At 39.6% G+C, this 25685-nt stretch overlaps 1 protein-coding gene across 3 annotated transcripts in view; it reads left to right on the top strand.

Moving 5' to 3' along the window:
- CARMIL1 (capping protein regulator and myosin 1 linker 1) overlaps positions 1-25685 on the top strand; it is a 192513-nt gene that overhangs the window by 77471 nt on the left and 89357 nt on the right. For all 3 annotated transcript variants that reach the window (XM_058831463.1, XM_058831462.1, XM_058831461.1), the window contains exons 3-11: positions 2858-2908; positions 7018-7077; positions 9301-9422; positions 11397-11494; positions 11847-11917; positions 12046-12119; positions 17149-17224; positions 19819-19907; positions 24910-25004. In XM_058831463.1, the coding sequence (XP_058687446.1) occupies positions 2858-2908; positions 7018-7077; positions 9301-9422; positions 11397-11494; positions 11847-11917; positions 12046-12119; positions 17149-17224; positions 19819-19907; positions 24910-25004 (736 nt within the window). The remainder of the gene's footprint in view (positions 1-2857; positions 2909-7017; positions 7078-9300; positions 9423-11396; positions 11495-11846; positions 11918-12045; positions 12120-17148; positions 17225-19818; positions 19908-24909; positions 25005-25685) is intronic.

Below are 25685 nucleotides of genomic sequence, written 5' to 3'. Positions count from 1 at the left end.
TTTGAGCAGACTGCAGTACATGTTCTGTTGCCCTTGCAAGCACTAACAACCATGCAGAACCCTATTGTCAGAGACATGGGCGAGCCGTACCCTAAGAGCCATTATTTGTTTATGCACTGCAGCCTTATCGAGGAAAAGGAAGTAATTGAAAACAAACCATTTGTGTTTCACAGCTCATCCAGCAAGTCTTGGGCTGAATTGGGGTACAGGCTACCCTGTTGCTAAATGTGAGCAAAAATGGTGATGTTATAATGCATATGTTGCAATAAAATTTTGGAAGTATTAGAAAAAAACAATCAGAAAGCAGTAAACTGAAGTGGATCCTTTCAAAGGTCACAATGTGTACTTGCGTATTTTAACAGCTAAATTGTGATAAATGGCAAGCCTCATCTCAGCCAATTCTGCCATTGTAAAAAAAAAACAAAAACTTTAAGAAATAATACATCTAGTCCTGTTGTTGTCAAGATGAGTCCATTAATTTTGTAGTAATAATTGACCTTCTCTTCAATTGATTTTATGTAAAAGTCAAACTCTTACTTGTTTGTGACAGTCTTAACTGTGAAAAGTGTAGAAATTTGTGTTACTGGATTAGAAACTTCAGGTGTTTTTGTTTGTTGTGTTTTGGTTTTTTTTATTTGGTTGGGTTTTTTTTGTTTTTTTTTTTTTTTTTGTACCATCTTATTGCTCAGGAGTAGTAGCCCTTTACCTGCTGAGTGGGGAGTATGATCTTACAGCAGGCCTCTTCTTTGTACATAAATGCATCTTAAGTTAAATGGGTTTTTCTTAAGCTCTGTTGGTTTTAGAAAGATCACTTCGGGAGCATTGATATGTCTGCCACAAGAATATGCACTGCCATGTGCTCTATTGGAACATTCTTTTCCAACATAATTTTGTTAGGGCCTTCTGGTTGCCTGGTTTACATTTAACTTTGTTGCTTGGACTGCTCATGTGTACTGTAGTCATGTTAAATTGACCCTTTCTAGGCTCATAAAGTAGCTCGAACCCTTATATGCCAGCAAATATTTCAAAGTAAGACGGTGACATGATTCTCCTGTAATGAGCTGTCCCACTGTGGTGACATACACAGAGCACTCATATCTCTAATGCTGTTGGCCACTACCTAGAAGGTAGATATGGGAAGCAGTTCTTCAGAAAGTTTCCCTTCCCCTGACTGTCTCCCTTGGGCATCTGTGGTGTAGTGACCAGAAGCTGCTCTGCCTGTGATACTGGAGAAGTTTCTTTGGTGTTGCCAGTGCAGGGAGGATGCCTGATCACCTGCCCCTCTTCAGACATGGGCATCTTGTGGATGAGTTCACAAGTAAGAGTGGCACTCCTGCTGGTGGTGTAGCTATTTTATGAGCATGGGGTGTGATCTTACCCAGAAGCTCCCAGGAGAGTGGTGTGCACCTACTGTGTGTGGCTGCCCTGAGGAGGTGGGTGAGGGAGGGAAGAGATTTAAGGTTTTATTACTGTGAGAGAAAGCTGCTGCTAGGCTGGGGAAACTATGGCTGAGCAGTGGAAAAACCCCTTGGGGTAGGCCCTGCCCCTTTCTCTTCATGGACTCTCTTCATTTCTCTTCTGGACTGTGGAAGAGATGCTTGGGCTAGGTGTAGCTGGGAGGGGAGCACAAGAGGCTGTCTCTCCCCTGTACGTGAGCAAGGAAATGAAGCAGCTTTGTGTGACAGGGCCAGCCTGTCATAAGGGGGCTTCAGTGAAGGGTTGAGCCTTAAGGAGGCACGAGTTATTCTGCAGCAGTATGGCTCTACACCAGTGGTAACCAGAGCACTGGGTCTTATGATATCAAGCCTGAAATAAGCTGCTAATATTCAACAGTGGTACAGTACTGGTGCTCTTAGGATTTAGCAAGATGTTACTCAGCTGAGGAGCTGAAGCTGAAATCCTGTCCCCAAAGTGTTCAAACAGTGTTCAGAGTTGGATGCTGGGTTACATTCTCAGCCTGCTTCCTCCTCTCCAAGCAAGGAAGACATTTTGTGCCAACCCCATCACTTGATCATGGATACCGAGCAGGGCTGAGTTCAGGAGGTGCTAGCTGTGTAAAGAGCTCTGTGTGCACCCTGGGATTTTGATGCAAGTGTCTTTCTTTTTATTTTTCTTTTTAATCTGGAAAAAGTTGCAGCCAAGAGCAGATAATTCTGTGGGTAAATCAACAAACAGTACTGTAGTTTTGCAAGATGAGTCATTCCTTTTGCAAAGAGTAAAATCTGTGAGTGGGATGTGCTACCAGAGATTGGAATGATATGATATAGAATCATTACATTTTGATTGGCAGTAGCTTCCAAAATATTAGTTTTGTTGTGCTTTCTCCCCAGAATCACTGGTCTCACTAGTCTAACTGCATTTTTTCCGTTGCCTTTGCTGGAGAAGAAATTCAGGTGCTATGAATGAGAAATCTTTGCATTCTTACTTTAGAAATGCCCCAAATGCATCCAAAACTCCCCCATTTGCTTACAGTCTCTTATACTGCAAATAATATCATGATAATCTTGTATAATCTTTTAAATACATCCTATGTTCCTGGTAGGGCTTCTCATCCTTGCTTCTTTTTAAAATATCACTAAGATTTATGTTATATGGTCTTGAGAGATTGGTTAAATAGATTTCTTCAGTTCACCGGTGTGTTAACTAGCTTGTAGCTGATCAGATTGCAGCAGTCTCTCCAGTGTGTTCTACTGGATCTGATCCCAGTTTTGCTTCCTTCAGTGTATGACAGCAGAGGGAATCTACACTCACTCTGCTAGAGGCTTTTCCCCTCTGGTTTCAGGATTTTCCTGGAAAATAGCCTTTTATAATATTAGATGTTTCTTACAAATTCTGTTCTTTTTTGTTTTTTCAATAGGTGTTGGCATCATGTCGGGCATTTCTTTTAACATCTCGGATTCCCACCAAGGTAAAATCACTGTTTCTGTAAATGCTCTGGGGTAACAAATGAAAGTTACAGAAACTAAGTAGCAAAAAATTAGCATATTTTAGTTATACTTGTTCATCTGTTAAAAAAAAAATAGGTAGTTGAAGAATGGTGTGTTGCATGATTTTGAGTTACAATGGTGCTTCTATTAGTATATGCCTTAAATTAATTTCTAAATACATATGTATATTTATTAATCCACACTCATTTTCAGAGGATTTTTAACTTCTAGAAATGCAGGTGGCTGAATTGTAAACTCCAACTTGTGAGACGAGCCTGATGAATTGTATAGAAGGACAGTTTATGTGCAAACAAGCTGATGGCATTATTCCCTCTAGTGTTTGTAGTGTCAATTAGGATTATGTTTGATTTGGAGGCAGAAACTGTGTTGAGTTTTATTAAATTCTGCTGTTTTCTAGTGATTTTTGCTGCTCATTTTGAAAAGCAGTTTGGCAACTTGCCTCACCAATGCCAGTGAATTATTTTTTCTGTGCCTGTGACAATTAGTAATGATTGTTGTAGAAGAGAAAGATGATTTCCACATGAATAAAAGTAACTGATGTGAAAGAACATCTCTTGTCCAGTTTGGAACCAGTGAATGGGAATTTGGCACATGTCCTGTTTTGTTGTATTTGGCATGTGTGTGCCTAAGTGTATGTGTATATATATATATATACACTGTATAGCAGAATCCATAAATGGAACTATTGATACCAAATTTTCAGTTATGGTCACTGGTAAGTGCAACCGTCCTTAGCCATAATTTGAAGATGCTGACAGGGAGGTAGGATGAACAGCAGCTTGAATTTTTGTTGATATTCATGTTCCTCACTCGATCACCCTGTCCCTGCAGCACAGATATCTCCAGCTGGTTGTCTGATGGTGTTTGAATCACTGCAGTTTTCAGCCAGGACTTTTTAAGACAGGGTTTGGTGACTGCTTGCGTGGAAAGATAGATCCAGTTGAACAGCTCAGACATCAGTGCAATGGCAATATGATAGACAGGTGGTAATCGTGATCTTGTTAAACAATAGCAAAGCCATTATAAATCATCAAAAAGCTCTTGAAGGCTGAGGCTTGGAGTACCAAGTGGTAACTCTGTTCAGCTGAGTGTTTCAGACAATTCTCAGAACTCATTAAATAGATTTGCATAGTTGAAAAACTTGGGTTTGTTTTCATTAAAATTTAAAATATGTATTCTGTACTAGTAGAAATGCAATTTTGGCGATAGCAAATAGAAGGAAGATGATGAGGAGCTGTGCTTAGGATTTATGTAAAAATTAAACTTTTTATGTCTGAACAATTATTATGATGGTTGTAAATGTATTTCTAGCAGGGTTAGTGAAACTTAGTAACTTTTCTAATGTCTGTAGTATTTTCAATAGCTGCTCAGAAGCTTTCTGAGCCTGAGAACTTCCCTGTAACTGTCAGGCAGTAACTCCTCCAAAGACAGCTGAGAATATTCAGTAAGGACACGTTATTTCTCTGAGGACATCTAACAAAACAGAGTATGCCTAGAGATGGCCGGCTCTGAGTAACTGCTGCATTCGAGTCCAAGATTTACTTTTGTTTGAGGTGCATCTACTAAACAAGGATCAAAGTTAAAAAGAATTAATGTTGGTTAACTACAGTACCAGCTCTTATCTATTATCCTTAGAGCAAAGATGTAGCAGTGGCCACCTCTAAACTTCACACTGGTCCAATCAGTTCATTCTCACTAATCGAGATGGACTGATTGGGACTGAAGGACAGTACTTAAAGCTTGCTGATTCTTGCTACGGTCTATATAAAATGTAATTGCAACATTAGTAAATGCTGGATGTGTCATCAAGCCCACAAATAAGCATATAAAATATTTGTAGGAATGTAGTTCAGATCTGTGAATGTATTTCTAGTGCAACTTTCATTAATTTTTGGTTGAAAAAATTGAAAACTGTGAAATTAGCTGTCTGGGTAACTGAAAGGTTCCTAAATGAGAGGCACACATAGTTTTTTAAGAGGATTTTAAAAACATATAATTTTGGACAATAAATGAGATTATGCCTTTTAAAACCTTGTAAAAATTATTCTTAGTTTGAGGTACATGATGTTTAGAATGTGTTTTATGTTTTTGCTGCAAAGCAAGGACTATAAATTCATATTTTTAACTAGAAAAATGAACCAAAGACAAGCTGCAGAGATAGTGCCATGTTTCCTGATATTTGTTAATTTAGTCTGCAAGAGGATTTGCAGACTAAATTCTTGAGTCTGGATCTGCGTGAACTTTTCAAATATTTTTGATTATGTATACATACATATATGTATGTATGTATTTGCACATATCTGAGCAAAAAAAGAACCTTCAAGTTGATATGTAAATAATTTTCAAAATATGGAGGATTTCAATCACAGAAACTCCACTCTAAAATTTCATTGTGATTTAGGTAAAGAAATATTTAATTAATACTGGAATAAGGAGCTTTTCCCTCTGTATGTGTAGTCCTGCTTAATCCAGTAGCTAACAATAGCTGCCATAGATTTTTTTAGTGGGTTTGGTTTTTTCCTTTTTTTTTTTCTTTCTGCCCTGAGTCAACTGCACTGGGCCATGTCATCACAGAAGACTTCCAGTCCTGGCTTAGAAATAAAGCACTGAAGAGAAGGGAATGCCTTGCACTTGGGAAAATGCAGGGTGTTGGTGTGAGCCCTGAGAAGAGGCTTGTGCTGGTTCTGTCTCTCCTGCCGCAGTTCCCTGCACTCACTGGGCTTTCTAACCAGATGTGGTGGCACCCCTGAAATTGCCTGTTTGCTGTGGTTGCTGCCCCTGTGGCACGTGAAAGCCAAAAACTGCAGAGTAAAGTTCGTTCACCAAGAAGGGCCTTTGGCAGAAGGTGAACTTTGCACAGAAAGTGGGAGGGGTGCTTTTATCTTCTGATTCTGCCAAATTGTGAGGGCAACTGAAGGGATAAAGATTCAGAAAATAGGCAACAAAGAACCCAGAGACAGTAACAACAAATGTTTCCTGGAAAGCTTTTTGGTGCTTGGAAGCTGGTACCTCTGTTCCTGACTTTCCAATGTGTTGTTCCAGCCTTTACAGGGAGGGAGTCTCGTTAGCTGTGTCTGGCTTCTGAGCACCCCAGCAGTCATTCAGGGTTGACTTTTTCACAAATACAGGAATAAAATGATATGGTGCTTGCCTGTCAGCCTAGGAGCACCCTGTGAACCTAGGATAAGATAAAGTACAGGAAACTTGATGCAGTTCAGGCAGGCTGCTCAGTGGCAATGGTTTCAATGGTAACTAAAAGGAAATGAGCTAATGTCTTGCCCTGTAGTTACAATTCAGTCCAAGAGGTTTGTTTCTTTCTTTGTATCTCAGCTGCCAAGATGATTGTCTACATAATTGTGAATTCAGATCTGAGCACAATCTCTGTAGCCCTAGATTTGTCCCTGGTGAAGAATTCCCTGCCACCTTCTGAGCTTCCATTTGGATTCAGGATGTTCTTCCCTACCTAGTCTGACTGTCATCCAAATAAACCACTCAGACAAAGCTTATGTATCACTTCCTGTCATACTTTTAGACAAGCTAAAGCAGTCCTTGGACATTTATGTTCATATCAGTATGTATCTATTTATATATGTTACTTTTATTCATATATATGTAATATGTACATGTCCCTTCAGCTTCTGTGCAGTAAAATTTTTCACATCTGTGATCAGTGTAACTAATGAAAATAATTTCAAAGCTGTAAGGATTGTAATAAATGATTAATCAGTCACAAGAGTACCCATTGGTAGGGTATTGTATTAATGATGTTTTTTATAGTAAAATTTTTTCACAAAATTGATTATAAGCTGATGTGCTTATAGCTTGCAGTAAAAGGTCTAATGTGGTATTCCTATAACCTCTAATAAACGTTTAAACCTGTAACAAACAAATGTAAGTATTTTTTTAATGAAAAATGCATCCAGGTATTAACAAATATTTAGTGCCAAGTACAGAAATGCTATCAAATATCAGTAGCCTGCTCAAGGTTTTCTTAACCTCATGGAGAAGTGTAAGTGCTCTTTAAAATAAGATGATGTTTGCACTAATGTGTTTTCTTTCCTAACTACAGTTAGAACTAACTTTCAGCTACTTGGAAATCCAAGGAGTAACTTCCAGTAAACCAGGCCAGGTGAGTGTAATCTGGATCAAAGATGCTTGTTTAGTCAGTGCTAAATTGTTCCAGTCAAGGAGGTAATGCTCTAACATGCAGATGTCCTTTTCCACTGAGCACACTGTACATTTGGATTCTTGCATTCATGCTGGTCTAACGCCTTAAAATTAGCATTAAGGATTTAAAGAGTCAGTTTTAGGAATGTTTTGTGCACTTGGAATAATGATAAGAAATAGATTGGGTTTTTTTCTAGATCAGTATGGTACAAGTTTCCATTTGTATCATAAGTGGATCTTTTTCTTAGTGATGGTAAAGCAGTGGTGACTGGTACACAATAATCACCACACAAGCTGCAGTGGCTTCTGTGGTGAATGCCTTTATGGGGAAGCCAAAAGCTACTGCTTACATTGCAGGCATAAATGCTTTGCTTTCAACTATTCTTCATGCCTTTACTATGTACAACACAAAATATATTTGACAGGAAGGTACGTGCCTGAAAACATAAATGTCAAAGAGAAGGTGCTGAAAAGAAGGATGCCTTTAGAGCGTTTTTAATTCATAAGATGAACAAGTTGACAAGGTTTGACACTTCAATTGTATCAAAGTCTTCATGTGTTTCATGTGTGTTTGGCTTTTAAAGAGCTTTTTTAAGAATAGGAGTGCCTGAGATACTTTGAACTCTGAAAAGCTCCCATTGTATTAACATGTCATCTTTTTAACCTGCCTTTTGAACCTTTCCTTTAAGGAGGGAAAAGAATAAAAAGGTCCAGGTGATTTAGGGGGGGAGACATTAACTAAATTCTAAGTTTTTGTGGCTTTCTTTTATTTAAGGTACTAAAATGCAAGGTAACTATTGCTAATTTTTCCTAGAGGCATAGACAATCAATGTTAATTCAGCATTTACACAAGATTTTCAGCAGCCTCAATTAGCAGATACTTTTCCTAAAGTATTTCTTAAGGTTTTTCATGTTACATTCATAAGTGTTTTAATTGTGTGAGGCTTATAACTGAAGGCAGAGAGAATCCTAGATTATTTCTGTGGAGCAAATGATTTTGTTGCATTTTTCCTGCAAACATCATATTATAGCTTTGATATCATAAGTGTGTAGTTTTGTCCTAGGCATCTTGCGAGAGAGCCATGAAGAGCTTCCTACTGTAAGATAAGTGAACAAATGAACATAGTAATATAAGGAAATGTTGTGCTAATATTGGTGATGATGAAAAACTGTGGTAAGCTGCCCACTCATTCATCATCAGGGAGTGGTGGCAAAAGGCTCAGAAAGGAGTTGAATTGAAGGTAAAAGGTGTGAATAGTCTCAGTGTGCTTTAGTGGTAATACAGGTAGGAAGCTCTTAGGTGACCTTAGGCATGAATTGGGAACCAAGAGAGCCCTGGGAACCAGCTTCAATTAGAAGCAATCCCCTGCATAGAGTCCCCTCTCCTACTGTCTGTCTTCACTTATTCATGCCTAATGTTACCTTCTCACTGTGTGTGCACAGCTTCTCATCGAAAAGAGATGATGACTTGGGCTGTGCTAACTATTCACACCAGAGTCAACAGAAACATTACACTGCTTCCTGTGATGCAGCCGAAAACAGCAGCAGAGCTGATGTGTCACTCATACCCTAATCTGATTTGGTTCTGAATGCTCATTATCTAAGAGAGGTGCATTGCAAAAGGCTTTATTTATCCCCCTCTCTGAAGCACATATTCCCCAGACAGCGGGACAGTTACGCTGAGTTACTGCTTCATCTGCACTGAGACAACACAGCACCACAGCATTTTCTTAAACAGCACAGAACAAAGCATTAGAGCTTTTCCAGAGGATCACAGCCATTAAAGACTTTTACTTTTTGCCGGAGGAAACAGGCACGCTGCTCATTCAATAGTTTCCTGTCAGGCTGTGCTTGCTTCTCCTGGTGTTCTGGGATGTGTTTCAAAAAGGGACAATGCTGTGAAAAGTTCTTGGTTTTCAAAATGTCAGCTGAGGTCAAGATCCTTTGAAAATTGCATTCCCGTGGGAAGCAGGGCACTGTTAGAAAAAGCAAAGTGTGAATACGGGGGTCTTGTACGTTCAAGAACAACTTTCAGAAACTTTTTACCTGGAGCGTTGCTGTGTTATGTCTTAAAGAATAACAGATCCCTATGAGCATTCAACTGGCATTCAAAATGCTTTCTTGTTTAATTCATCAACATGAATGATATGATATCCTTCTCAGCCTCTTGCACTTTTATTTGTAGTTGATTATGGAAACTGAGAAATGCAGCATCTCCATGAAGATGGCATCCTCAGAGGATGTGAACGAGGTGCTGGCACACATTGGGACCTGCCTCAGGAAGATATTCCCTGGACTTTCACCAGTGTGAGTATCCTTTAGGGCACCTCTAGTGGGAACAGATTGTATGGAAGCAGTGACAAGCCACCCCTTTTTGTCTGCTGGTCTTCCCAGCCTGATCTCAGAAATACACTGGGGATATAAAAATCATATCCATAAGCACTGAGCTTTTGTCCAGGTGTATGGCAGAACCAGGACACAGTGTAGAGCATAGGTAGACTGTGTGTGATCCTGTAGGGTCATAAGAGCCTTTGGTTTGAAGGGGGTTAAAGTTATTTGAGTTTTTATTTTACCTTGTTGCCTCTCCAGTCTCAGGTATAGCTTAGGTTCTGTCTTTTTTGTTGTAATTGGCTTTTTTTTCTGTTTTATTTTTTTCCCACCCCAGAAGTAAATCTGAATTGGGAAAGGAGGGAAACGTTCCATTTACTTTCAGTGTTTGTGAAACAATGCACATGATTGTGAGCCTTGTTCTTCAAAACTGAGCCCTGAGCAGTCTTTTCATATACTTCCCATGGTTTAACTGACTCCTTGAATTATTTGCCTCCTTTTCTGCCTTTTCTTTTCATTGCATTACTTGTGCCTTTGGTTTTCGCTCTTACCTGTGTCTCTAGATTCTATCATCTTGCAGCAATTCTCAGTAGGTTTTCTTCATTTTCTTTTCTTTCTTCTCAGTCATTGCCTCATCTTCATCACTCTACCAAGTCACACAGCTCTACTGTATTCTCTTCAGCTCCCGGTTTTCAGCATTATTAGAAAAAAATGGGCTGTGGAAAAGAGTTTTCCCAGACATGCTGATTTTTATAAGTGAACTTTAGTAACAGACACCAGATGTGAATGGTTAGGCTAAACTTACGTGTTTTATTTTGGGTGGATGTCTTGATTATTCACCTTTCCTGTAGGTGGAGTAGGAAATCAAGTTCATAAACTCTGTAGGGCAGTTTCTTTTTCTTGTTTTCATTTTTTTTTCCACTTCCAATTTTCCTCTCAGGCAGTGTTGTTAACTGCCTTAATGGAGATTGAGCTCTCCCTTCCAAGAACATGAATACAACGGAATATTTGTGAGCAGGGTTGCTATAAAACCTCAGTAATAGTGTGAGAAATGCAGACAAAAAGAATAAAGAGGGTTGCAAGACTGTTTGTTTCTTTGGTTGTTTATGAAGGCCTTGAACTCAGTATGTTTTTTCTGGTCTTTCTTGAGAACATTGCTGGAGCAGTTTGGGTAGCTGCATAGAGTGCTTGCTTCCCAGAAAAAAAAAAATCTAATTTCTTGCTCTCCTCTCAGATGGCAGAGTTTTCCAAAATGAAGGCATTAGAGTTGTGTAGATGATAGAGGGCCAGATCAGGCAAGAAAGGGGAGAAGAGGTTTCTCCAGTTATTGTTGGTTATTAAGTCTCTTCTGTTCCACCTCCCACCCTGTTAGACCCCTCATCAGTTCTGTAGTATATGAGGCAGTCTTGCCATTCAGAAAAACAGGCAATTTTATTTCTTAAAAGGCAGGAAGGTTTCTTATCTGTCTTGGGAAGGAAAGCACTACCAAATTACAAAGATTGGAGCTGGACATCAAGAGTGCAGCCTAGAGGCCACATGGAGCTGCTCCGCTCTTTGCACCATGGTGCTATTTCTGCATAAAAGCAGCGTATGTAGGGCAATGGTTTCAGGGTAACCATTAATACTGTGTCTCTTCATGATTTTGGGCATCCTGGTGTCAGATGAGGGCCACAAGTCTCCTTAGATGGAGAGATCCTGTAATACAAAAGGGTTTAGTTGCTCCAGTAGTCACAGGGTTAATCAAAAGAATGAGACAAAGAAAGAATGAATAAATGTTACTTCTCTTGTGCTGCAGAATGATTTGTGTGCTTCTTAGGTAGGAAAGTGGGTTGTATTAAAAATGGTAATTCTTCCTATATGCTCATTTAAAAATGCTTTTAAAATAAAAAGGTTTATGTGTTTAAAAATGCTTTCAAAGCCATGAATTATGTTTTTCCCCTCTTTTCCATCTAGGAGGATTATGAAAAAAGTAACTATGGAGCCTTCAGAAAGGCTGGCTAATCTCCAGGCCCTGTGGGACAGTCAGACAGTGGCAGAACTTGGACCTTGTGGTGAGAATGAATTTAAATGCTCAAATATAAAAGGACTGGAATTGCAGTGTCAGGAAGTTTAACTCTATTTCTGGCAGAAGCTTGAAAAGGTGTAATTAGTTTTAAGGTGTAATTAGTATGAAGCAGACTTCTGATTGGTAGGTGAAGGCACTATATTAAGCTTTCTTGCAACTTACCAAGTTGAAGATAGGATAGTCTCAGTTCCTTTCATAAGCACAATGAGCAGTGTTCTGAGAGTAAAAGGGAGTGAGTTTTGCAAGACTGGATCTTTAAGTATTGAAGTGTTCTTTTAGATGTACATTCGTTTGCTTGTTTGACTACGGTGTTAAATAGTCTCTCGGGTTGTTTGTAGGAGGCTTTTCGCAGATGTATGCTTGCGTTTGTGACTGGCTTGGATTCCCCTACAGAGAAGAAGTGCAGTGGGTAAGTGCTTGTCTTGTTCTGAAGCTCTTTTCAGCTATCTATGAAAGAACAGGTAAATCCACAGTGCTTGACAAAAAAAGCCCCGCTACAGTTCCATAAAGATGTTTTTGGTTATGTGTTTTTAACAGGACGTTGATACGATTTATCTGACGCAAGATACCAGAGAGTTGAATTTGCAAGACTTCAGCCACCTTGACCACAGGTAAACCACATGCTAATCATGCTAATGTTGATGAAGTGGGATGCCCCCACAGCTGTTATTGGAATGTGTAGCCCTGTGAAATGACCATCTGTAGCATTTTTAGTTTTCAGCACGAAGCTGCTGTTTTTGTACAAAAGCCCCATGGAAACCACATTTCATTCAGGAGCCTGAGAAGATAAATATATTTTCTTATTGGAAGCAATCCAAAAAGTTAGCAGATAGATACTTTTCCTGTGATGGTGGGTATAACAGCTCAAATTCAGCAGATAAAACATGCAGCTACATCTGGTGGGCAAAGCAAAAATGGAAATTATGAAGTCTTCTGCAGAATCTTTTTCTCGTGTGTACACAGTAAAGGAAATTAATTTTTGTCAGCAAGTCAGTAGAAGGTTTAAGTTGTTCAACTGAATTCCAGCCAGTTGTCTCTTCACTTATAATAGATGCTATCAAAAATATATACTTCCAGAAAGGAATTAATTGAGGGTAATTTTGCTGTGAGATGCTGAAACTTAGCTAAGTGTTGTATTTAGTTTACTGACTTTAGCTGGCTGAGAAAATTGGATTCTGAGAAAGTTGAATCTGGAGACATTACAAGTAGGAAGAAATGGGACTTAACTAAAATTCGTCATTATACAAAGGAAATTGCAAATTTAAGGAAGTGTAAATAAGATAGAGAAAGCATTTGTTTCTATGGGAGGACCCAGTGAAAGAATAAAGAACCTATCACAGATACCATGTGAGAATATCATAACAGAAGGGCTGAACCTGGAGGTAGGTAAATAAGAGTATTTTGCCACAGCATTCTTCACAGCTTTAAGCTATCTGGTATGTGAACTCACAGAATGCCCTATTCAAAGACTTAGCTCATTTTCTGTGGCACATTTTCACAGTCTGCAGTGCATCCCTTGGCAAAGTTACTGAGCAGTATCTGTGTTGACTAATTCAGAGGTAACTCAAGACTACAGGATGGCAACCGGTGTGTGACAGATGTAGCCAAAGACTCTTTCCTTGGTTAAGCCTTGCTGAAAGAGGATAAGGGGAGGAATACTATTAAGCACAAGCAAATTTGGGGCATGAACTTCGGGGCTTTAAACATTTATTGCAAGATGAAGTGGTGAGAAGACTGTGGGGCATTCTTGAGAAGGTGACCTGCAGATACCCATCCTCAATAGATATTAAATGTTTGAAAAATTTATTAGGAAAGAGTAGACGGAATTGTTTTAAATATTTAGACTATCTCTGCTGGTGCATATGAGTTTGGCTTCCAGAAAATGAAGTTTGTTGTTTTAGAAAAGCTTTTCATTAAAATACACCTTACAAAATTGATGTTGCTGAAGAAATGTATTTGTGTTGTTAAGAAAAGTCCTTATTAAGTGTTTCACGATTGTCTAAGTCCAAAGATTCAAATTTATTTCAGAGCAATTTACATGCTGTGGAATCCATCTTGTGATGAGAGCTTCTACATGTTGAGGACTGAACTGAGGAAAGTTTTGGAGTGAAATGTCAAGAAGATTAAAATTTTAAAAGAAATCCAAGCCCTTGTTATTCACTAAAAATACAAATTAGGAATTGAAATCCCAGTCAATCCAAGAATGTAATGTATGTAATGTAATGTATGTAAGCATTTTCCAATATATTTAAGACAGTGGGACTGCTATAAATTCACAGTCTGCCATTATACTTTGGATTTTGACAGACTGCTGTATATCTCATCCACCTAGTTTTTGGGATTGCCGAATCTCTAGACCGCATTTATGTTGTGTAGTAGCAAGGTAGGATAGGTACATCTGTTCTCTGAATATAGGGGCTGTGCGTTGCAAAAATAAACAATTTGTGTTTTTCCAAGTAAAACATTTCTGTTAAAGGTCAACGTAAGATGGCATGAATTATAGATTAATTTAAGTTCCCAGAGTATCACAGCATGCCTTGCTGCATGGGAAACATGACTTCCAAAGCTTTGCCTGAAGTTATGTTGTGTTGTGAACCATATAATTATATAATAATAATAATAATAAAAAGGACTCAAAGTGAAAAGAAGTTAAAAAGTTTGATACAGTATCATGATATTAATTTGTGTAGCATGTGTTTCAGCTTATTTGGACATTCAAAAAATTACAAGAAAAGTGTAATTGTTTAGATTTTTTCCTTCTGTTGAGATTTCTTGCCATCTGGAATACACTGGGGGACAGAGATGTTGAAAAAACATGAAGGCATTAGATAAACTGGAATCTTGTTGAGGCTTGGAGAGATTGTCTGCATTCCAGAAGAACAGAATCTGTTTTTTATTTTAAGATGGCACAGATTTATCTTTTATAAATATTACTTTATTCTGGGTGGTAATTTTAATCAGTATAAGCATCTCAATGAGGGAAAGTTATGATTAGGTCCTGCTTTTGGGACTGGTCCATAGCTTTCTTTCACACCACATTGGAAAATAATTCAGATTATTGTTAATACCACATTTAGACTGCAATAGAATAAAGTGAATAAAGCAATACGTAATTTTGAAAAGAAAAACTTGCTATCAAGAATATTTGGGTTAAATGAACTTTAAGAGAAGGAGTAGAGGTAATTCCTGAAGGGGACCCTTATTGGTCAGAAGTACCTTCAAAAATTGGAACAAAAAAAAAAAAAAAAAAGTCTTCCCTTAAAATCAGGTGGTAGAATCCGATAAAGCAAAGTTTCTAGACAGTAAGTGCATCTGCTTGCAGAACAGGCAGGGCTTCCATTGTCTGCAGGTGTGTTGGGAGTAGGGGGAAAAGGGGTGTGTGGAGGGGATTAGCAGTTGGTGTTTGTGAAAGTCCCAGGCAGTATCTGTGCTTGACTGGGATTTGAACAAACAGGCCTTGGATACTGCAGAAGAGTAAACTATTCAAGAAGCATTTTTGCAGCTGGACAGGAATATTTTAAAGCAAATCAGCTGAGCTGATTTGCAAGTTCTCATCTTTAAACATTTCTTGGAAGTGTCACAGCTCTGCCACTCAGACTGAGCACCCCTTGTCCTTCGGCCATTTCCCTCCTGAGCCAGAGAAGGAAAGGGGAGAAAGGCAGAGCCTCAGGCAAGTTATGTCTGCAGCCACTGTCCTGCTCAGAAGGTCCTGAGCCCTTGCCAGCCCTCTGAGCTGCCTTACCAGCTCCCTGGTAGTGTGAACCCTTGCAGCTGGTGATCCCCAGTCATTGTCCCTCTGTTCCTTGGAAGGGCCAGGCTGCTGCTGATGGCTGAACTACAAATGCTCATGATACCTCCTGCTGCTTTTGGAGGTGGTGGTCCCCAGCATGGACAACTCTGCTCCACCAGCATCAGCCTGTCCATTTTTTGCCCAGCTGTGCTGCCTGGTTACTGCTGCATGAACAAACCAAAACTTCACCTGAAAAATTGCTTTTATATTCACTCCACTTCCAAGGCAAAGGCAGTGGCAAGAGAGGCATCAAAGCTGCAAATTCATTACCACCTTGCTGATCTCGCCAGGGAACTGCAGAGGAGCAAACCTCACTGTCTGTGGGCATTCCATACTCCATGGAAAGATTCCTGCCTCCCCAGCCTAAGGGGGAAGTACCTCTGGGTTGTTATTTTTTCTCACCTAACATTTCACCTGTTAGATATTGCTTTACATGGAGATGAAGTGTGTGTGTGTGTAGGAACAAAAACAAAGTGGTGGGCAGAAATAAATCTATACACTCCATGAAGCTGCTAAGTCTGTGCTGTGCCTATAGAAACAAATTCACCACACAACGTGATGTGCCATGAGCAAGATGGAAAGATGGCTTAAATCCTCGAAGGGTACCTCACACTAGTTCCTCTGCAGGAGTGTGAAAATGGTCTATTTGCATGAGCTTCTCAGCTGGTGGGCTACAGTCTTTTGCTGCAGAATGCTGCACCTTCGATCTGTTACCTTAGTGATGCTTGTACTTCCAAATCCAGCAACTGCAGCTCCCAATATAGCCTACAGAATGCTTGTCCACGTGATGTCGCCTTGTCTCCTGGCTTCCCTGGGTGTTTAACAACCACCCTGAAGCGTCTGCGTGTTTGCAGAGGAAAACTGGAGGAGGGGGAGAATAAAAAGAAGATGGGAGAACGGTGCTGCCTGTTAATTGCAGATCTGTGCCTACCTGCACGTCCTGAATGAAGAGCTGCGGAGTGAAGGGGAGGGTTGGACTAGCCAGTACTTTTAAATTTCTCCCTAGAAAAACAGGCTTGATTGGCACTGTTTTGCTGGCTTGATAAGTTAGTTTGTGTATGTTACAGCTCTTTATTTCATTATAAAGACAAGGGCTTTCTAAGGAGCTGTTAAGCCTCTCTGTGTAGGTGTATATAAGTATTTAATATGCAGCACCAAACTGATGCAAGTGCCGCACTGCTAAATGGTGTGATAGTGCTTGATGAATGATTCTGCTCGGGGGTAGCGCACAGACGTGACATTTATCAACGTCTGCTACTGGAGAAACTTAGCAGAGGGAGAGCAGATCACGTTAAGAGGCTTGGAACGAAGAAAATGGGAATAATTTAGAATTTCATTTGTGAAATCCCTTTTACAATTAAGGAGGGTTTGTGCTGAATGTCGCATTATCCTGTTGCAGGTCTCCTGTTTCCTGGGGGAATTTAACTATAGAGATGAGACAAGGAGGTGTTCTCTAGAAGCATTCAGTCATGGAATTATATTAAATCGTCAGAGTGCCAAAAAGCTTTTTAGCGTCATGCTAAATTATAATTAGAGGTGATTAAGAAGCTTAAACATGTCACAGGCTGAAGAGAAAGTTATGCTAAAAGTAGGAATGGCAGCCCAGACAAATTCCTGATTTTAAAATTCATGCTATATATGCCAGTTGGCCAGTCAGAAATTTTTATTAAAATAGGAGGAAGACATGCAGCTGCTGCTGCTGTTTTTCAGAATACAGAGCTTTCTATAATGGGGATGGCAGGCAATTAGCATTGCAAAACTATGGGGAATGAGAGGTGGAAGAACACTTAGGAGATTGTTTTAAATGACAGTTATATGAAAAGTGTGTAAAAGTGTTTTTCTTTTTCTAGAGACTTAATACCTATAGTTGCTGCTCTGGAGTATAATCAGTGGTTTACAAAGCTGTCCTCCAAGGATCTGAAATTAGTAAGTAATAAATTGGAACAATATATCTGCTTTCTACCAGGCTGTGCTGTGTTTTAAAGGATGCTATTACATTTTCTGAAGTGAATTTTTTTAGGCAAGTACAACTGGGCAATCTATTGCCAACTTTTTTCCCCTGGAATCATATCAGGAAAATACAAACTGTTGGGTAGTCAATTAGGACAATAAAAACATTGCTGAGAGTCAAATATTGTGAAAATTTCAAATAATATAGTTTGAAAACTTCGTTGGTTGTTAGTAGTAGCCCATAAAACTTCATCAGGCATTGCTGACTCCCCCACACAATATTATGTGACTAATAGGAAACTAACTTTAAAGCAGCCGGAAATCTTAGTTGCATTTTGGAGGTGAAAAGAAAATGCCAAGATTCAGGGGATTTTTTTTCTTGCATAAAGCACTTTTTTTTCTGTGTAATTAGCATTGCAACTTGATGGTTTTCTCTCCCAGTTTTCCAAAGCTGATGTGTGGCAGCGGTATTTTTCCATATCAGTTTTTGCTCCTAAAAGCAAAAAGAGGGCATGTCTAAACAAGTTGGACTACTGAAAAAAAAGGCCAAGAAAAGCAGTAATTCAGTGACAATTTAAATATATCAAAATGTGCTATTTCTTCTAAATTTGAAAGTTTATAGTCACGGTTGGAGTTAGTGGTTTGCTTGAGAAATTGCTTTCATGGTTGCCTCCAGAAGCTTTTGCCTTTAAAAATTAATATTAAGTTTCATCTTGTATAAATTGATTCCATTTTATTGGTCTGTAAAGCTCTCATTATATTCCTAAGCTATCATTTTCAATGAAAATTCAATAGGAACTTATGTGTTTTTTGGCAAAAGAATAGGCAAAAAACTTCTTTCTTGCTGGGACATCTCTCTCAAAGTTATGCATGGAATGAGGCTGGTGGTATTTTTAGTGCTGTTGTAGTTTGCTGTTAAAATCAACATTATTAAAAGGTACAATGCAATTAATCAGTTTCTGCTTCAGTGAAATGAGATAGTTTGCTTAGTTAGAAGGTTGGCTGGTGTAGTCTGTGTAGAATAAAAACTTGGCCTATTATCTGTCTGAGATACATTTATGTGAATGTTTTGGGGGTTTCTCTTAGCAGCTTTCCTGTGGAAAACAAATAAACTTTTTCAGTCTAGAAAATGCATCAGTTACTTTAAAAAACCCAGCCTCTTACCTTCCACACATTCTATTTTAAAGTCAAAAATTAGGGAAATATGGATCATGAGACAGTAAATCCATGCCCTAAGAGCACTGCTAAGGATGTCAGACACATCCGGAGGCCATCGAGTGCGTTGTGTTTCACGAGTCCCACTCTGACCTTGTGTTTGATACACAGTACCCACGGTGGTTTTATAGTACAGGCATGAAACTTTCCACTTGCAGTCACAGTACTGTAGAAAGATCCTGACAATATTCTGAATTATTAAAACATGGATGGTAAAGAAATTATTGGGAAGATGGCTGAGTTAACAGTCTTCACTGAAAATGGTTAACCTTTTCTGTGTAAAGGATTAATAAGATTTTGTGTGTGTGGTAGAGCAGATTTATTTTGTTTAGGGGGAGTTTTCTGGACATTCAATTAGTTTGAAAGTAAAAAACCCAACCCTGCAAGATACACAAGCTACAAAATGTCAGACAGTCGTTAGAGACAAAGATGTCCCAGGTATGAATGTCATATTGTTGTTTTTAAAGGCAGGTAACAAAATAGTTTCGACACTTCATGATCATGACTGAAATTCAGCTTCAGCTATCACATGAACGCTGGTTAGTGTGAGCTGTGGGGAGAAAAATCCAGAAGCAAAATAAAAGTTTATAATAAAAGGTGATGAGGTACAGAGTTCATTGCATGGCTTTTGAATGATTATGGTTTTATCTCTCTATTTAAATGAGAAGAGCAAACAAACTCTTTTGTTGTCATGTTTTGTTCATGGGACTTGCAAAATACCCATGCAAATTCTAGAATTCAACAAAAGTAAGAACACGAGGTGGGCTTTGCTTCTGCATGGAAGAATCCATAATCAAATATAATGGCCCTTAACCACTAGTCTTTGGGAGTCTTTAGAGGACATCTTTAGCTAGGGTACTTTCGCTCCTGAGGTTTTTTTGTGGCTTGGGAGTGTTTTTTGTTTGTTTTTTATTTTTTTCCCCCTTTCCTTCTAACATCTTTCTTTGTATTAAGTTGTCATTCCTGGTCAGGCTTTATCCTCATTTGTACTAGTTACCACTTTTTTCTGCTGGAGTAGCAGGCGTATGAATAAGATTTCCTTAAAAATTAAGTGAGAGTTTTTTCTGAGCCACATGATTTAGGTTGTTTTCACTGTCATTACAAACATTCTGCCCCTTTTGGTTAGGTGGCATGGTTCATTAGTTACTTGCTTTTAGTCTGCCTCCTGCTTCTCTTGAGTCTTTTCCAGAAGTCTTTTGTTGACTCTCCTGGATGTTTCTGGTATTTTTACTTCCTATTTATGTATAACAAGAAGATGGTTGTGGCCTGGATCCCATTACGATGTACAGCTTAGCTCAATAACTGTCTGTTCTGTGTTTGTGTTCTTTAACACTGTTCTGTCTTTTCTGTGGCAGTCCACTGATCTCTGTGAGCAGATACTGCGAGTGGTGAGTAGGTCCAGTCGGTTGGAAGAGCTGGTATTAGAGAATGCCGGGCTTAGAACGTAAGTAATTCCTTTGAAATGTCGCTTGAGATGCTGCTTACTCCCACTAAAAGGGAAGTGTGATGTATGTGAGCCAGAATAAGCATTAAAAAAGCTGTGCTCAGTGTCTGTCTAGTTCTGATGAGCCTCTAGCCACAAGCTTTTCCAGAGGTTTTCCAGAGGGTCTGTATGTCCAAGAAATCCCTTTAAACTGGTGTTTTTTGAGATTCTACCTGGATAGTTGGGCTAAGTGGAGCAAAGTGATTGAAAGAGAGCATAAACCTTAAACTGGCTTGTACTGTTCCTCTCCAAATATGGCTCCAATAGAAGTATCAACACCTTTTTATCATTTAAAAAACAGTGGTTTAGGTTTTGTTAAAAAAAACATATTATTCCATCTTGCATAACACATTGTTGTTTCATTTCCAAATGCGCTGGTGTTGCCTTAATGTGGATTGCTGTCTGCTCAAATATAACGGGACTTCTACACTACGAACTTTTTTGAAGAAAGTAGATCAGTAAGTTTATTGGCTTGCCATAGACTTAGAAGATACACAGAAAGAAGCCATATAATTAAATCCTTGCATATGTTTTAAATACATTTTTTGCAATACGTTTTAAATTTAAATAAGTTGTAGCTACTACTAGGTATTTGCTTTTTTTTCCCCCTTCACAGGAAATAGAAGTAAAGTTCAGGTTACTTCCACCTGTGCTAGTTTGTTCTTGTAGTGCTTGTTTTAGTAGTGTTAGGGTAGTGTCCAAGACAATGTAAACAAAGTAAACTCCAGAACTAATGATTTTTTTAAAAGAAAAATTAAAAAAGCCATGTAAAGGTGGGAGAAGCAGAACACTATGCAGAATTACAAATAAAGGGAAACAAGCACAGGGGAGATATTTGGTGTGCCTTACATTGTCTCCTGTTCATTGCTGGAGTCTTTTTCTCGTTTTTAAAGTGCACTTTGCATTGAAATGAATTAAAACAAAATTGCCTACGTGACACAAGAAATTTGAGGTTGAATTGGAATAATAACATGAACTTTCTGATCACTAGTACACTGCCTTTAGCTGCCATTCAAACATAAGCCCCTGGTTTTAATCTCATTTTTCTTCCAGTATGTGCCATGAAATGGAGTGATAATCATTAATATAAAAGGATATGGTGACTACCTTTGCTCGTTGCCTACCTTAATTTATCACAGTTGGATTAACTGCTTTTCAGTTCTAACAGGACTTGACAGATAATCAACTTGTGACTTTGGTTTTCATGTCTCCATCTACATGCAGAGTGTTACGGCATTGTGCCTTGGTGTGTATCTGTTCTGATCAACACTGTCTGTTTTTGCCAAGGATGCATTTGTCAGTTTTGCCATTTTTCATGTCTGTTTGCTATGAGATCCTGTTGTTGCTGGGTATCTTCCTTCCCATGGCTTACAGACCAGTCATTTTTAATGAGCTGTGATAGAATGCCAAACCAGGGTAAAGAAAGAGCTACCAAGAGTAAAGCTGTAAGAAATAACCCGAGCAGCTGCAAGAGCATATTTCTTCCTGCAGCAGAGACAGTTTAAGATGATTCTGTTCTTTTCTATCTCCAGCCATTCATTTCTGTGATTTGGTTTGGTCACAGCCTCATAAACACTTGTCATCCTCCCAAATGATGAAACAGCAAACTATTGTGCAGTAGCAGTAATAAGGATGCAGAACTAGGGAAGTGTGAACTTCCTGTTGGGAAAAACAGGATGTCAAATGAAAACCCCTGTCTGATAAGATTTCTGCCAGTTTAGATGCCCTTGGAAATTTTATCCCCATTGCTGTAATGTTGGAAGGCTTCAATGCATATAGCAATCATGAGTGTTTTGGTGTTTTAATTAGCATACATGATATCCAGAATTCACAGAGAGCAGACTAATTCAGACTGGCCCAAAAAAATGAGCTTGAAAAGAGGGTTAATCCCTGAGGTATTTTAGAGGAATGAATATGTGATAACCAAAACACAGATTTCTGAGTGGGCAGCTCAGCCTATTGATTAGGCTGGGCTTTGGTGTCTACCAGGCTTTGCAGCTTGGCCTGACAGGAACAGGCTGTGTACGGTGGGACCTGCCCTTGGCCTGCACTGTTGGGAGATGCCAAATGGCAAGGACTAGGATATTAGGAAAAGGTTCTTCCTCCAGAGGGTGCTTGGGTGCTGAAACAGGCTCCCCATGGCACTGGTCATGGGGAGATGATGCCAGATGATGGGAGATGATGCCAATCCTGCCAGAGCTCAAGGAGCATTTGGACAATAATTTCAGGCACATGGTGGGGTTGTTGGGGTTTCATGTGGAGCACCGGGAGTTGGTCTCAATCACTGAGAGTCCCTTCCAACCCAGGATGTTCTGTGATTTTCATGGAACTGCAAGACAGACTTCCCAGTCTGCAAAGTCCTATTTGCAGGAGCTGGTGCAAGTGATTTATTTGTTGCACTTACATGGTCTCTAAAAGCTGGCAGGAAGAATGTCCCTGCCTCCTTTCACACTGTCCTGTGCAGCCCTGTTCCAAAGGGGGTGGCCAGCATGGGGAAGAGCAGAAGTGCCTCTTGCTGGTATCCAGAGAGCCTTTGACAGCCGTGTCTAGTCTTATCCTCCCCTTCTTGACAGAGTCTTAATGTCCTTAGACCTAACAGTGTTGCTTCCTCCCACACATCCTCTTTTTTTCTGTTACAGGGATGCTGTCTAGACAGATCTCAAGGAATTGTTTTGTCTGATGTTTCCAGATTGGTAGTATTCATTCCCTTGATGAACTATCCTTCATCTGTCATATGTATAATTAAATAGAACCTTTTTGGGGCTTTACCTACAAGCACGAATAAGCTTGTTTCAGGCAAGCATGGCTGTGTAATGCATACAGAGCAAGCTTGATGCTTTATAGCAAGTTTCAGACTTAGACCACATGCTCTGTTCATAAGTGTGCAGCCAAAAGAAGTAACAAATTTTATGACTTGAAACAAATAGTGAACAAAAGAGGGGAAGGGATGTTCCCCCATGAGCAGAGCCAAGGTATCTGTTGATGGCAGAGGCTGCACAGGGAGTGTGTGTTATTTGTTGTATTATTTTTTCCAAAATGAGCCTTGGGGCCCTGTGAGCCCAATATAGATAATCCAGTGCCTCCTGGTGGAAGTCAGTTTGCTGTGCCTTTGCTAAGTAGTTCACACACACTCTAATTGTCCAAAATGTTCTGGTAATCCTGCCTATATTGTTGGCAAAAGCTGGAGCAGAGTTTGTAAACAAGCCTGGAGGTATAGGCGAAGTATTGTAATGACAAGAATCTGTTAGGGATAAAGGAAGAGGAGGAAACTCCTCAAGAGGAAAGGGTTTGTTGCTTTTTAACTCAAAACCTCCTTTTTCTTGGCTGGACATAAGGAGCTTGATTCAGTTGCCTAAGGGCAGGCATCTAGCACCATTTGAAATGCTGGAGGATTTCCAGAGCGTTGGCAAATGTCACTGAGGACCTACAGGAGATCCATAATCTTCTGCAGCAGCAGCTGGTAGCAAAGCAGGAGACCCTGGAGCCTGTCAGGTGGCAAAGTTTCAAGTCCAGAAGTTCTTTTTATTGAGTGTTTGTATTCACATGCTGCTTGTATTTTAGGAAGAGAATATGTTTTTCCTAAAGGCAGCCCTTCATCTTGCATCTGCAGTGCTGGAACCAGTTCTAGCCCCAGAAGGACATAGGATTTTAAAGGGAAACTAAACTTCCCTGGAGCATCTCTGTACTCCAGGAAACTTTGCAACTGCAGATAACCAAAAGCTATTGAGGCTATTGCTGTTCAGTTTCCTTTCTTTTCCAAATACTGGAAGAAGATGCTACCTCCACTGTGGATCTCAGCACAGTTTGATAATAGGCAGGATCTGTTCCAAGGAAAGAGGGCAGTATTAATTAGCATTTTGGTAGCTCTGGCCTACAGGAGGAGAAATAATGTACTTCAAGGCAGAGAGAGAAAGAAGTTCAAGGCATAGTTTTGCTTTCTATCTTGGCATCTAACTTAGGTGAAGTAAGAACACTGAAGTTACAGCCTCACTTTATCAAAAGCCCACAGTAGGTCTAGTCCCTTATCACATCATAACTTCTCAGTTGGTATGAGAACAGATTTGAGGATTTGTTTTAGAGCTGATAAGACACCAGCCTTCTGACTTCATGCAAGGAATATTTCTCCACGAGAGTGTGACAGTGTGGTGTGCAAGAAGACCCAATCTATCTTCTGACTTAGTGCTGTGGGTGGTGGCAGTCCAGCTGCAGCAAAATGCTTTCAGGCAGGGCAGCACTCCCTTGCCTCTCTAAAGTGGCTTTGGGACAGAGGTCATGCTACGACATCTACCTACCATAGCTGGTTAAGGTTGCTTCAGAGCTCTCTGTGCTACCTGGCCTGGCTGTTGTCAGCATCCCAGAACTGATACTCCACATCTCTTTCGGATCCATTGCTGGGACTGTGATCAGCCAGTTATGACCTTTGATGCTTCTCTCTGTAAAATGAAGCAGATGACCAGCTCATCAGTGTGCTGCTGTTCTTTGAGAGAGCTATTCCTGCTGTTTCATAAGACTAGAAATACTTCTGGATATGCTGCAAAGCCCATCTGTTTGCGTGACTATTGGCAGAAAGCTGCTGCAAGTGAGTAGGATGGCTTGTTGAGTGCAAGTTGATGTGTATCTCCAAATCTTGTGGCGTGCAGAGAGATATAGAAGATGTGAAGTTTTGAGTTATTCTGTGTAACTCCTATTTTATATGTTCAGATCTCTGTCAAAAGCATTTTAGTCTTTGATTGTATACTCTTTGGCCACTTAGGTCACAGGATGGGGAAATTGATGAAGTAACTCACTGTGAAATATAGCGAATTAGCCAGATAAACATTGTTTGGAACCATGAGGAGTCAGTGCTCTGCAGTAGCAAAGTCCACTTGTATCTAGTAATTCCTTGACACTTTTAAGCCTTTGAGTGTGCTGTTGACAGAGGGGGTAACAGGATTCCTTCTCCCTCTCTGTTTTTTTGTTGCAGGGATTTTGCACAGAAACTAGCCAGTGCCCTAGCCCATAATCCCAACTCAGGACTTCATACGATCAACCTTGCCAGCAATCCACTTGAAGATAGAGGTATTGTAACATTTACATTTTTCTCTTTCTATAAATATAATAGGAGGGTTATTGCAGCTCTGTTCAGCTTTGCCTGAAAAATAGGCTATTGTTTTGTGCATAATGCTACTGTGAATTTCTGCTGTTCACAAATGACTGAGAATTGCCATTCTTTTTGACTTGTGCATATCCATTGGTGTGTTGAGAAATATTTAAATGTCTTAAACCAACCCTGAATTTTAATGGAAGATAGAACACAGTGATTGTTTAGGACTAGAAGGTAAAAAAAAACCCAAACTCTGGTTTTTAAGGGATGTGCATTTTTATAAGTAGTGTAATCAGTTGAAAGATGAAGCACAAGGCAACTTTGTTTCTTGGAATGTATTTTTCTGATGGTTTGTGTTTTTATTTCAGTTACAATGCTATATTTCTTTTCCGCATGAAAATTGCCCCTTTTTCTCAGCTCTGTGCTAGCCTGCCCTGTTGTGAGGTCTTGGTGATGTTCAATAATACTGGCATAACTAGAATTCCTATGGAGCAAAGTGCTGTTAACTCCACAAGATGGAAAGTCAAGCTGAACAGCTCAGCTTTTTTCAGACTAGGCACTGCTAGGCATGATTTCAGTACATATCAAGTCATTCCTCTCCCTTGTCTACTCTTTTTTCACCCAAGAGGCATTTATTTTTAAAATAAGGTTACATT

The sequence above is a fragment of the Poecile atricapillus genome, chromosome 2 (assembly GCF_030490865.1).
Source record: "Poecile atricapillus isolate bPoeAtr1 chromosome 2, bPoeAtr1.hap1, whole genome shotgun sequence".
In the NCBI taxonomy this organism is placed as follows: Eukaryota; Metazoa; Chordata; class Aves; order Passeriformes; family Paridae; genus Poecile; species Poecile atricapillus.
The sequence above is the reverse complement of the archived record's forward strand: the minus strand, read 5'-3'. Positions and strand labels throughout refer to the sequence as shown.